This window comes from Phyllopteryx taeniolatus, chromosome 6 (genome assembly GCF_024500385.1).
Source record: "Phyllopteryx taeniolatus isolate TA_2022b chromosome 6, UOR_Ptae_1.2, whole genome shotgun sequence".
In the NCBI taxonomy this organism is placed as follows: domain Eukaryota; kingdom Metazoa; phylum Chordata; class Actinopteri; order Syngnathiformes; family Syngnathidae; genus Phyllopteryx; species Phyllopteryx taeniolatus.
Genome location: NC_084507.1, coordinates 19529033 through 19542914, shown reverse-complemented (window position 1 = coordinate 19542914; position 13882 = coordinate 19529033). Strand labels below are relative to the sequence as shown.

The 13882-nt window shown below is 44.7% G+C and overlaps 2 protein-coding genes across 6 annotated transcripts in view; both read left to right on the top strand.

The window, feature by feature from the left end:
- The window catches only part of LOC133479420 (protein argonaute-1), a 42185-nt gene extending 30705 nt beyond the window's left edge, over positions 1-11480 (top strand). For all 4 annotated transcript variants that reach the window (XM_061776423.1, XM_061776422.1, XM_061776421.1 and 1 more), the window contains exons 16-19: positions 265-399; positions 506-607; positions 1246-1445; positions 2931-11480. In XM_061776423.1, the coding sequence (XP_061632407.1) occupies positions 265-399; positions 506-607; positions 1246-1445; positions 2931-3039 (546 nt within the window). In that variant the 3' untranslated portion in view covers positions 3040-11480. The remainder of the gene's footprint in view (positions 1-264; positions 400-505; positions 608-1245; positions 1446-2930) is intronic.
- Positions 11481-12449: 969 nt separating this feature from the next.
- LOC133479805 (protein argonaute-3) overlaps positions 12450-13882 on the top strand; it is a 50464-nt gene continuing 49031 nt past the window's right edge. For both annotated transcript variants that reach the window (XM_061777240.1, XM_061777239.1), the window contains exon 1: positions 12450-13218. In XM_061777240.1, coding sequence (XP_061633224.1) covers positions 13200-13218 — 19 coding nt within the window. In that variant the 5' untranslated portion in view covers positions 12450-13199. The remainder of the gene's footprint in view (positions 13219-13882) is intronic.

Here is a 13882-nt window from a genome sequence, read left to right as displayed (position 1 = left end):
AGATGCTACTGTGGCATGAGTGGCCAGTATTGGTCAACAAGCACAACTAGAACGCTAACAATTGTTTAAAAAAAAAAACGTCTTTACTGCGCAGGAAGCTTGTCTACGTGCAGCAGTCGGTGCTGCTGTTTTTGTTAAAACAAATTTCAAATGGCCTTTTTTCCATTTTAATTTAAATCAAAAATATCCATGTCGAAAAACACACTTTCCTTTTTTTTTTTTCCCCAGTAAAATTGAATATAAACTGTATTGTATTTTCTTCAGATTCTCCACTATGAACTGCTGGCCATCAGGGACGCATGTATCAAGCTGGAAAAGGATTACCAGCCTGGCATTACCTACATCGTGGTGCAGAAACGCCACCACACACGCCTCTTCTGTGCCGACAAGTCCGAAAGGGTGAGCATTTTTGGACTTGACGGCACTAATTCTGTTTTATATTAATAAAATATGTTCTTTGTATTTTTTTAATTTATTTTAAAAAAAAAATATTTTTTAAAACCAGATCGGAAAAAGCGGGAACATTCCTGCTGGGACTACAGTGGACACCAGCATCACTCACCCCTTTGAGTTTGATTTCTACCTGTGCAGCCACGCAGGCATACAGGTACAACATTCTAATCGCTAATCCAGGTTCACTTAGCAACATGAAATTTGGTACGCATGTCTATCATGAGTAGATCTACAAAAAAATTCCCAAAAGACATACCCAAAAAGACAGAAAGTCTACCATTTTGGCCTTGGCTGAAAATGTTTGCAATCATAGCCCACGAAGCCAATTTCATGTCATGTCTGTCATAAATAAACCCATCAAAAAAGTCTCAAGAAGCTGCCAGAAATCTGTCATTTTGGTTTGAAGCGGCCTTTTTCTGCTATTTCCAGGGGGCCTTCGAAGGCGTCATCCAAGAGTTTGCCATAAAACACAACACTAAATAATGTGTGTCATTCGTAGACTCACAAAAAAGTCTCAAGAAGCTATATTGGAAACGACACAGGAAGTCTGCTATTTTGTTTTGAAGAGGCCATTTTAGGGCCAATTTGGCCATCTCCATGGTTTCAAGATGGACTTGACTCCTAACAAATTTGTATGTATACTTGATAGGTGGGCGACACTAAATTGAGGGCGAATTTTACTTGTTGTCATTGCGTATGGCCGTAGCATGGCCATAAATGTTGATGACTTACCATAAAACTTGTGGGATTCTGAAAATATTATTTTACTTGGTGCCTTCTCTCCGCCTCTAGGGTACGAGCCGGCCGTCGCATTATTACGTCTTGTGGGATGACAATCGTTTCACGGCCGACGAGTTGCAGATCCTCACCTACCAGTTGTGCCACACCTATGTACGCTGCACCCGCTCTGTGTCCATCCCAGCGCCGGCCTACTACGCCCGCCTCGTGGCCTTTCGCGCCCGCTACCATTTAGTGGACAAAGAGCACGACAGGTTGGGAAGACTACCATACAGCTTGTGGCACCACTAATGTATAATATTTACATATGTAATGGTCTATATATACCTCTAATGTACCATATTTAGATTATATTATGCACCACTAATGAACCAGATTTACATCCTAATGGTCTATGCAACTAATGTAGCATAGGGGTTGAACCTATTAATCAAGGAGTTGACTATACTACTCTGCATGAGAGTTTAAAGCTTGAAGTCAACTGCTAATCACGTGTTTTAGGCACCTCATGTTCCAATCAGCCAATTTACAGAGGACATATGACCCCCCCGTCTGCTGCCGTCACCGGACTATAATGCTCTATGGAGCTGTGAAATATCTGTCCAACAAGGCAACAGTCTCCATACGTCTGCACAGGCTGAGAATAGCGGTTTGGCCATTCCGATTACCGCTTGTCTTAAAAGCTTAATTCCTACGGTACCTTGGGACTGGCGGCAAGGAATGAGGGCAGTGGCGCGAAGTAAAGCTTCATCTTTGTCGGCAAAATGTTATGTCCAATAATGCGCGGGCTACAACTGTGTGATGAGAATTTTATTCATATCGCAACACGCACCAACAAACGTTATGACATTCGGCTGTACTAAGCAATTAGCATATGGAAATATGTTATCGAAAGGGAGAACGGAAGCGTGGACATGCAAAATACCATCGTCAAATACAATAAAAGCACAAATGAAAGAGAAACAGATAAATGTTTTTTTTTTTTTGGCGCCTGGCTACGATGTCCTGTCTTAAAACACGGTATGGTATGAAACACAGGATGAGACTGGCCATCTCGTTGATGAGAAAAACATGAGCCAGGCTCCCACTAATCTAATCTACAGCCAGTGTATTAGTGAGTTGAATCGTATATTTTTAGTCTGTTTTTGTTTGTTTCAGTGCTGGTCCGTCGAAATATGTCTTAACGTGAGACCGGTCCGTGGCGCATAAAAAGGTTGGGGACCGCTATTACTGTGTTAAAAAAATATCAATGACGTAATTGATACTTAAATACTTGAGACTTAACCCCTAATGTAACATATATATACACACTGGTCTATACGCGTCTACTGCAGTATATTTATGTTTAATGGTTGCTATACCTCTAATGGACCATATTTATCATAGACCATATTTAATTGTCTATAAACCTGTCATTTACACTTTTGATATTCAAATAATGTAGCATATTTGTTCCATATTTAATGCACTATGTAGTTTAGATAGCAGGTGTTTTTAATGTATTTATGTTGTTTGGGCAGATGCAAGTGTGTATACGTCACTGAACCTCAAATAGGCAGATATCCAAGATGTATTATTATTATTATTATTATTATTTTACATATGGAAGAGGCCTGATTCCTATCTGAATATATCCGATTCTATGGGTTTTGACATATCACAGTTGTCCCAATTGAGAGGCAAATATCGGATTCGTGTAAGTCCAGCCTTAACATCTGGTCTTGTGTGTCTACTTGCAGCGGGGAGGGCAGCCACGTCTCGGGTCAGAGTAATGGTCGGGACCCCCAGGCGCTAGCCAAAGCGGTCCAGATCCACCACGACACCCTGAGGACCATGTACTTCGCCTGAGCTGCGTGTCAAGCCACCCACCACTTCCCTGGCCATGTCACTTCCACTTGAGTGGGCATGTAGCTCCCCACCACCACCTCATCCCCTTCCCTTGTCCCCTTGTGACTACCCACTACTCATCCTCCACAGCCGGCCAGCCGCATCGATCCAATCTTCAAAAACACTCTCCAGCCTCATGCACTCAAAAGGTTATGAATATTATTATTATTATTGTTATTTTTCCTTTGTTTTTACTTGACCAGGACTGTTGGATTTATTTTTTTCCGTTGGTATTATGATGTAATATTGTGTACTACCTTCACACATGCAAGTAAGTATGCAATAGCGGAGGAAAGTAGGTGGTTCACAATGCTGCCTCTTGAACACAATCCGAAGTCCGGATGCCAGTGTTCCAAAATCATGAGGATTGGGAATCCTTTGCTTACTTTTGTTGTTTTTAATGTTTTTTTTTTTTTAAACAAATAATGTTGTTCTTTTTGTATAGTTTTTTTGTTAGACCCGCCTTGAGGTACATTAGCACTTAGCGTTTAGCATGTAGATGCCTGCACATCGTAGGCTCTCGTCTTCATTTTCTTAAGCGGGTGTAGCATATCTTAGAACCTTTAGAGGGCTTCGCATCGCATAACAATAGAGGGACCATTGCGTAGAGCCAGGGACGGGGAACCTTTTTCCCTCCTCCTACTTCTGTGTTGGTAGTCTGCAGGTTCCCCACCCCTGGTGTGTAAAAGATACTTGCACCCCATGCTCCTCAACCAGCATTATTAACCAGCCATAAAAAGAACAAACAACCAGTGGAAAAAAGGGGCACTTGAAGAGGTAGCTCGTTTTTATTTTTGTCTGTATGCTCTTTAAGGATTTACAAGGCACTTTTTTCGTGTAATTTACATATTGCTTTTTATTTTATTTTATTTTTTGTATTACTTCCAAATGGTCTCATCTCTGTACACTAAAACTCGCACATATAGACATTAGCTCTTACCTCACCGCCCAGAAAGCAGAAGCACACGCTCTATGACCATCCCTCTTCAAATGCACTTCCTCAACACTCCTCATCCTCTGCCATTGTCACCTTCTTCCTCCCGCTGCACCTGCATTTATTGCTCCTCAATCTCTTAGCGCAGGGTTTCCCAAACTTGATCATGAGTACAGCCACAAAATGGTAAAAAAAAAGACAAGTCAGCAATTTTGCTTTGTAGTAGTCATTTTACCTTAATTTCCAATTTTGAAAATTAACTCCGCGCTTCAATATAGCAAAATATAAAAAAACTACTTAAATGGGCCAATTAAATGATCCATCCATTTTTCTACCGCTTATCCGAGGTCGGGTCGCGGGGGCAATAGCTTTAGCAGGGACGCCCATACTTCCCTCTCCCCAGCCACTTCATCCAGCTCTTCCGGGAGGATCCCGAGGCGTTCCCAGGCCAGCCGAAAGACGTAGTCTCTCCAGCGTGTCCTGAGTCGTCCCCGGGGTCTCCTCCCGATGGGATGTGCCCGGAACACCTCACTCATCCGAATCAGATGCCCCAGCCACCTCATCTGGCTCCTCTCTATGGAGGAGCAGCGGCTCTACTCTGAGCTCTCCGAGCTTCTCACCCTATCTCTTAGGGAGAGCCCGGACACCCTGCAGAGGAAACTCATTTCGGCCGCTTGTATCCTGGATCTTATTCTTTCGGTCATGACCAACAGCTCGTGACCATAGGTGAGGGTAAGAACGTAAATTGACCGGTAAATCGAGAGCTTCGCCTTTCGGCTTACCTCCTTATTCACCACAACGGACCGATCCAAAGTCTGCATCACTGCAGACGCTGCACCGATCCGCCTGTCGATCTCCCGTACCATTCTTCCCTCACTCGTGAACAAGACCCCAAGATACTTGAACTCCTCCACTTGGGGCAGGATCTCATCCCCGACCTGGAGAGGGCACGCCACCCTTTTCCTTCTGAGTACCATGGTCTCACATTTGGAGGTGCTACTTCTCATTCCAGCCGCCTCACACTCTGCTGCGAACCGCTCTCGTGAGAGTTGGAGATCACGGCCTGATGAAGCCAGCATAACCACATCATCTGCAAAAAGCAGAGATGCAATACTGAGGCCACCAAACCGGACCCCCTCTATGCCACGGCTGCACCTTGAAATTCTGTCCATAAAAGTTATAAACAGAATCGGTGACAAGGAGCAGCCTTGGCGGAGTCCAACCCTCACCGGAAACGAGTCCGACTTACTGCCGGTTATGCGGACCAAACTCTGACTCCGGTCGTACAGGGACAAAACAGCCCGTATCAGGGGGTTCGGTACCCCATACTCCCGAAGCACCCCCCACATGACCCCCCGAGGGACACAGTCGAACGCCTTCTCCAAGTTCACAAAACACATGTAGACTGGTTGGGTGAACTCCCATGCACCCTCGAGGATCCTGCCGAGGGTGTAGAGCTGGTCCACTGTTCCACGGCGAGGACGAAAACCACACTGCTCCTCCTGAATCTGAGATTCGAATTCCCGACGGACCCTCCTCTCCAGCACCCCTGAATTGACCTTACCAGGGAAGCTGAGGAGTGTGATCCCCCTGTAGTTGGAACACACCCTCCGGTCCAGAAGGGGGACCGCCACCCCAGTCTGCCAATCCAGAGGCACTGTCCCCGATGTCCACGCGATGTTGCAGAGGCGTGTCAACCAGGACAGCCCCACAACATCCAGAGCCTTTAGGAACTCCGGGCGAATCTCATCCACCCCCGGGGCCTTGCCACCGAGGAGCTTTTTAACCACCTTGGTGACCTCAACCCCAGAGATAGGAGAGTTGTTCTCCATGACCTCACCGAACTCCTCCCATACCCGAGTTTTTGCTTAAGCGACCACCAAAGCTGCATTCTGCTTGGCCAGCCGGTACCCATCAGCTGCCTCAGGAGTCCCACAGGCCAAAAAGGCCCGATAGGACTACTTCTTCAGCTTGACGGCATCCCTCACCGTTGGTGTCCACCAACGGATGCGGGGATTGCTGCTATGACAGGCACCGACCAACTTACGGCCACAGCTCCCGTCAGGCGCCTCAGCAATGGAGGTGCGGAACATGGTCCACTCGGACTCAATGTCCCCCGCCTTCCCCGGAACATGAGCAAAGTTCTGTCGGAGGTGGGAGTTGAAACTCCTTCTGACAGGGGATTCTGCCAGACGTTCCCAACAGACCCTCACAATACGTTTGGGCCTGCCACGTTGGACCGGCATCTTCCCCCACCATCGGAACCAACTCACCACCAGGTGGTGATTAGTTGACAGCTCCGCCCCTCTCTTCACCCGATTATCCAAGACATGCGGCCGCAAGTCCGATGACACGACCACAAAGTCGATCATCGAACTGCGACCTTGGGTGTCCTGGTGCCAAGTGCATGTATGGACACCCTTATGCTTGAACATGGTTTTCGTTATGGATAATCCGTGATGAGCACAGAAGTCCAATAACAGAACACCGCTCGGGTTCTGATCGGGGCGGGGCCGTTCATCCCAATCACGCCCTTCCAGGTCTCACTTTGAAGTCCCCCAGCAAAACGATGGAGTCCCCAGCGAGAGCACTCTCCAGCACCCCCTCCAAGGACTCCAAAAAGGGTAGGTACTCTGAACTGCTGTTTGGTGCATAGGCACAAACAACAGTCAGGACCCGTCCCCCCCACAAAAGGCGGAGAGAGGCTAACCTCTCGTCCACCGGGGTGAACCCCAACGTACAGGCACCGAGCTGGTGGGCAATAAGTATACCCATACCTGCTCGGCGCCTCTCACCGTGGGCAACTCCAGAGTGGAAGAGAGTCCAACCCCTCTCGAGAGGACTGGTACCACAGCCCAAGCTGTGTGTGGAGGCGAGTACGACTGTATCTATTCGGAACTTCTCGACCTCACACACCAGCTCAGGCTTCTTCCCTGCCAGAGAGGTGACATTCCACGTCCCTAGAGCCAGCTTCTGTAGCCGGGGATCGGATCGCCAAGGTCCCTGCCTTCGGCCACCGCCCAGCTCGCACTGTACCCGACCCCTATGGCCCCTCCCAGGGGGAACTGTACTTAGTGATTCGTTTGCTTAGCACTTCCGCTTGTCCCACACTTTGACTGTCACTGTCCTGAGATTTTGTCTGATTACTAACACATTTAACTACGTCTGCTCTGTCGATGTACAGTATGACACGAAATTGCCAGATTTTTCTTTTCTTTTGGGCAGTTGACTCGCCAAAAGACATGAATTTCTAAAACCTCCACTCCAAAATTCAACCGTGAAGACAGTTTTACTAAGCAACATGAAATTTGGTTATGTCTATCATAAGTAGACCTACAAAAATGTCACAGGAAGTCATATATTGGTGTGAAGCAAACAATACAGCCTAATTCTCCTCAGAGCTATTTATTTATTTTTTTGTCTGATTGCTGATAAATTGTAACCATGTATGCTAGACACATGAAAGACACTAAATTGGCTTTTTTTGTGTTGGTCATTGTGTGTAGGCTGAGCATTGAAGCAAAATTTTACGGCTCACAATAAAACAAAGGACTCCAAAGGATAGACTAATCCTAGAGATTTTGCCGTATCGCTACTAAATTTTAAACTAATTGTACTAGACGGGTCGATTACACTAAATTGGTTGTTTTTGGTGCCCTGCGATTGGCTGGCAACCAGTTCAGGGTGTACCCCGCCTCCTGCCCGATGACAGCTGGGATAGGCTCCAGCACGCCCGCGACCCCAGTGAGGAGAAGCGGCTCAGAAAATGGATGGATGGATGGTTGTTTTTGCTAATTTTCTGCCTTTGTCAAAGGAATTGATTTTCTCTCTTACCACTATGGCACCAGTCACACAGCTACAATGGTACTGTCTAACTCATATGGTTAGCACTTGAGGCCTGTAATTCAGTTCTTGCTGTCAAGCTCGCTTAAGTAAAAAGCTAAAAATACAATTTCAAGAGATTCACGGTGCCCTGTACTGCAAGAAATGTATAGACGCACAATTTGGGAAACCCTGCCTTTTTTAGTGTGTGAGCCAATTTCCCTTGGTGCTCCGTGTGCATGGTTGGCACGGGTAAGGGGGGTTGCGACCACTTAACACACCCTGCCTTTTAACTGTGATGATAATAATGCATGTAAAACGTAAAACTGGATTATCTGAGCCACCTTATTTTTTTGTCCGGGGGGCATTGTTTTTGCTCGCCGCTCCCTGTTTGCCTCAATTGTGAAGTGGTAACAAAAATCTGTTTTTTTTCCCCACCACATCATTTGAGTATCGTGACTCGTGTCTGTGGAGACCAAAACCCCTTTCACACAGCCGCGCTTTTTGTCAGAGGAATTCATTTCCTATGGCACATGCTGCACAATTGCAATAGTATGGTCCCTCTCAATCAGCCAAACTCGCGTAGCTTTGAGACCCTCTATCCGGTCCAGCATATGATTTTATTCTTAAAATGGAGAAAAAAAAAAAAAAAAGAAACCTAACAAAGTATCACTTTTTCCGTCCCCTGTTCCCCCCATGGAACTGGTGCTACCTCCAAAGATGGAAAAAATTATTATTATTTTTTTAATTTTCCAACTTTGTCCCCACAATTCAGTGTCAATGCCATTTATACATAATGTATCAACAGCTTCGACGAATGGGGGTACAAAGCCAAATAGGGAATTTTTACACCTTGAAAGTAGTATCAGAGTTGAGGTGTTACGAGTTTCTCTCAGGTGTTCTATATGGGGTTTAAAGTTTGACACGCACTTCTACCGCCCTATTGTGTTGAAAGCAGTTGTTGTTGTCCGGGATTCTCCTGCCTCTTCCAATGTTGCTGTTCTCAGCTATTCCGCCCTTCACGATTTTTTTCTGGAAGGCCCAAGATGTGGAAATCAGTGCAACTCTCAACATTACACATGGCTAATAATCTAATGTCTGGAATTTTAAGTAATTAACGCTTCTTTAGGCCTTCTGGGAAAATCTTATAGATGAGAGTTGAGGCGTTACGAGTGTCTCTAAGGGTATTCTGCAATGCCAGGACCAGGGGATTTGAAATTTTAACACCTCACACTCATTCTTTCGCCAAACAGTTGTGTCGAAAGCTATTGTTGCTGCACAGCATTTTTTCTGCCAATCTTTTGCCATTTTTTTTTTATTACCCCCCACCTTCAGAGGGAGTGTCAGAGTACAGAGTTCTGCCTCCGTGTGTAGAAGGGTAATGACAGGACCAGGGGGTTTGAAGTTTAACACCTGACACTCACTTTCCCCGCAAAATTTTATCGAAAGCAATTGTTCCCCCCCGGCATTTTTTTCTGCCAACCCTCTCAAATGTTTTCCACAGTCAGCATAGTCAGGTAGTGTCAGCATTCAGAGGCGGTACGCTCCCTGTGTGTAAGGCTTTTCCACAATGCCGGGACCAAGGGGTTTGAAGTGTAACACTTGACATGCACTTCCCCTGCACAATAGTGTCGAAAGCAATTGTTACTCTGCCATTTTTTCTGGCTATTTTTTTTCCCCGCCTTTGGAGGTAGTGTGAGGTAGAGACATTTAAGGGTATTCGAGGGGAAGATAAGTTTTAATACCTGACATGTCCCTCACAGTTGGGTGAAAAGCAGTTATTGCTGTCTGTCATTTTTCCAACTTTTTCTTTTTCCGTCAGTGGTGTATAAACACTGAAAACGTAAAGTGCATGTAACTTAATGTTTATTTCCTCCTAGAAATTTTTATCAAAATAAAAAATGTGCACAAGAATAACTTATTTGCGCATATGGAGTACAAAAGTCAAAACATGACAGCTCTGTATTGGAAAAGTGCACGTATACAATATTTCCTACTTATTTGGGTTAGGGTTACTATTACTATTTGCAGGGTTTTTAAGTAATACCTAATTGAATAGTGTGTTTGCGGCGTGAAAATTGCCAGTTCTTTTTCAATTTCTTCCTCAAACCTTCATTTATTGCGTCTGTCAACAAGTTTACTATATTGCTTCCTGTGTGGCTTGTGTGGAGGGCTCTCGTCTACATAACATTTGACACTAATTCCCACTTGTTGGAAATGAAATGGGAAGTGGTAGTTACGTACGTAGGGGTCAGTCTCTCTGAAAGCCCAACCATCACATAAGAACCACTCTTTCTGCCGATTTCACGACTCCAAGACTGCTGTCTTGACTCTGTGTACAGCTTCGGGATGGCGACTTCTGACGTGTTTTCGTGTTGGTATTGCGTATTGTAGTTGGGAGTGTCTTTTGTCCATTTCCTGTGATCCGGATTTACAAGGAAATCCAAAATGACTCTAAACATCTGATTTAAAAATAGATGTCGCTCACCTCACGCTGTAGCCATAGACTGCTGCTTGCTCGAGTCTGCATTTTGTTGTCGTTTGGTCGAGTGCGGCTTCCTCCAATGTGAATCACATGCAAAGCCCCCACACTGCCAGAAGGTGAATCGATTCAGGGGATTTGCTGAATCTATTTTGAAGCATTTTGAAGGGAAGCATAGCAATGAATTGCTGAATCGATATTTTTACCCACCCCTAGTTGAAAGTAATGTTCCCTGCCGGGCATTTTTTTTCTGCCAACCCTACTCATTTTTTTTTGCTCCACCTTTTGGAGGTAGTAAGAGTTGAGACAATATGATTTCACAATGCGGGGGACCAGGGGCATGTGAAGTTTTAGCACCTGACATTCTACACAGTTGTGTCGAAAGCACTAGTCCATTATCCAATTTGTGGGATCCCTGGTCTCTGTGTGTAATCACAGCCAGTTATGTGTACTTATCTCGCCTTGGCTGGGTTCTTCATAGGCGCAGGTGGGTAAATCTTGTCTTTTATTGCAGGATATCTGTGTGAAAGAGGCTTTGGTCCAAATGCCACCTTAGTCGTCCTCACAACGCATTTGTGGGGTCTTTAAATCACATTTATAGACTAGACTATTAAAAAAGCCTTTGTACGACGTTTTACCGACCTGTCATTGTGTTGAAGGTGATTTGTACATATAAATATATGATATTAACCTGTTATGTATTTTGGCTCACCACTTGCCAGGCCTTGTCACATTTCGCCGAGGGCCAATAGTCTCCCGCCGCCTCGTTCGTCCCCCCCCCCTCCATATAATAATGATACAAAGTTTCGGGGCATTCCCTTGCACCGCTAAAACCAGATGCAGTTCTCACTCACTGAAGCCACAAAGCACCTTGCAAGAGAGGGCGGGCGGCGAACGGGAGGGCCGGGTGGGGTGGGGTGGGTTGGCCTGGGGTGGCGGGTAACATACTGTATGGATTACAGGTGGCAGCCTCACCATCTGACTAAGCAATATTGAAGCCACTGATCAAGAACAGTCCTCATCATAGCACTTCCCAATATATTTGGAACGAAAGGACATGGAAGCATTGTGCTCTCTTGGCTCTGTATGTGGTAGTAGTAATGGAAACTCTGTTGGGGAGTGTTATTTTTTAAGAAGAAAATAAATTTGTTTTTTAAATAACAACCTTTATGTGTGTTTCTGTACACTCACGCAATATAATTAAAAAAAGGCCATTTGAAAAAGGCAGCTTAGAACGTTTTTGGTCTTTATGATTGTAGTTTGTGTCATGCAGTGAGCTGTTGCTAATATTTTGGCTATTTAGTTATAGAAGAATGTCAAAATATTTAAATTTATATATATATGATCATATATATTTAATAATATATTTGTGTTTTTCAGCATGATGTTGTTTGCAATGGCCTGGAACTGCCCTTCAGAGAGGGTCAAAATATTGAAATATTGCTATTCTATATATTTAATATATGACTTTTGTCATTCAGGCATGCAAGTGTATATAGGATGGAATTTTGTTGCTTTTGGCTCACCACAGCATATGGAGTATAAATTTAAACGATATATGAAATAAAATTGGAATACACCCATGTAGTCTTAACTTATGTAGCATGAATTAAAAATAAACAGTCAGTGTGTACAGAAAATTACTAAATAATATTCAATTGTGAAATTAATACCTTTCTGGCAATGTCAGTCAAATGTGAGCATCATTTATTTTAATTTAATATGAATAAAATATTGACGATTATACATTTATTTCAAACGTACATGCGAATAAACACTTTAATCGATGACAAATACCATTTCAAAAATCAAGAAATAAAACTGTTGCATGTTCTAAAAGTATTAGCAGGAAGCATCATATTTATGTTCACATTTACGTAAATCCTTCCTAATAGATGGAAAACTTTTCAAATTGACAACAATTAGTAGGTATAAGTAATGAAATAATGTAAACTATGTAGAGAAGTACTCGTAATACGTGTGGGAGCGAAGCCGACATTGGAAGCATCACGGCTTTACGTAGGACGTAACAGCATAACTGCGTAATACTACTTTAACAGGAAGCTGGGGGCGGAGCTCTAGCCGTGACGTAACCGGCGCAGAACCCGACTTGCCCATATTTAGCAGGCTCGCCTCGGACGGAGAGAGCCCCAGCCGAGCAAGCTAGTCAGCCGCACACTTCATCTGTCATCCTACGGGTGCGAAAAAAATCTCAACTCTTTCGGCGTACACGAAGGACTTGACAGCTAGATTTTTGTTTTTCTTTTTTGGACTACCAGGCTGTCGAAGACGAAGAAGCCGGCGTCGTGTCGCGTAATTTAGCCGGCGAAAGTGCCTGTTTTGTTTATTTCTTCCCTCCCTCATAAAAGTAACCATCAGAATTCCACCTCGTCGCAATTGAGCTAACCAGCTAACATTAGCTTGCTTCTCCGACGCGTAAATGCGTATGACACGGCTTTAAATACATCCCAAAAGCGTGTATTCTGCTTTATTTGTCCTCTTTAACCCCGCTGCGATGACTTCCTGACCGCCAAGATACTTTTTAATCCCCCCCACCCCCCAAAAGGAAGGAGAGACTTAACGAGCGAGCTAAACTGAGCTAACCCGAGAGGCGCCGCGCTAGCAGCAACGACACCCGGGATTGGACACGTCGCCAACGGAGAGGAGGAGGAGGAGGTGGGGGTGGCGGCCTAAGGCTTGACAGCAACCCCCGGCCAAGACGGGCTCAGAGAGGCCCGCAGCCCGCCACTCTGCGGGGGCACAGGCGTCGCTGAGCCGCGGGGAGACACCGGCTTGAAGGGAGGAGAAGGCGGAGGACGACGAGGACCAGGCAATTTTTTGACAAGTGGGATCCGGGAAGTAAACCGGGCAGTGACCTCATGAATGGAAATCGGAACTACAGGTGAGACATTTTCTTCAGTTTTACCCCATTTCGTTTCATCCAGGGCCTTGCAGGTTAACAACCGGCGAAGTTGTTTACCGTAGTCAGGGGAGACTGTCACCGACACACGTCAGCCGGAGGCTTTTGCAAACATACCTTTACAGAGTAAAGTTCGTATTTGACATGAGAAAAATATCACGCCACATCACCGAACAATAGTCGCAAAAAGGGGATACTGTACGCAGTAATAATGTACCTTCTGCCCTCTAGTGGAACACATTTAATTGTTATTCCTGTCACTATACGACGCTAGCATAGATCCATGAACAAAGATCCATTAGTAAGTAAATAAATCATTGTTAGACCAATTACATGAAATTGAATAATTTGCTGTAGAGAAGTGGTTGGGAACCCTAGCTATTTATGAAGGTTAGGGACTGAAAAATAGACCGCCCTTAAGAATATTTTGTAATTAACTATATTACACTTTCTTTGCACCAAAGTCAAGAGTTGAGTCACTTGATTTTGATACAAAATGCAACCTGTAGGGCACAAGTTTGGTTGTCACAAAATAATGAACACTCGTTAAACGTTTGTTTGAATGAAGGCAAGTTACGTTTCAGAAAACCCCCGCAGTAAATAAAATCTCCGAAGTAGCAACAGTTATATATTATATTACGATATA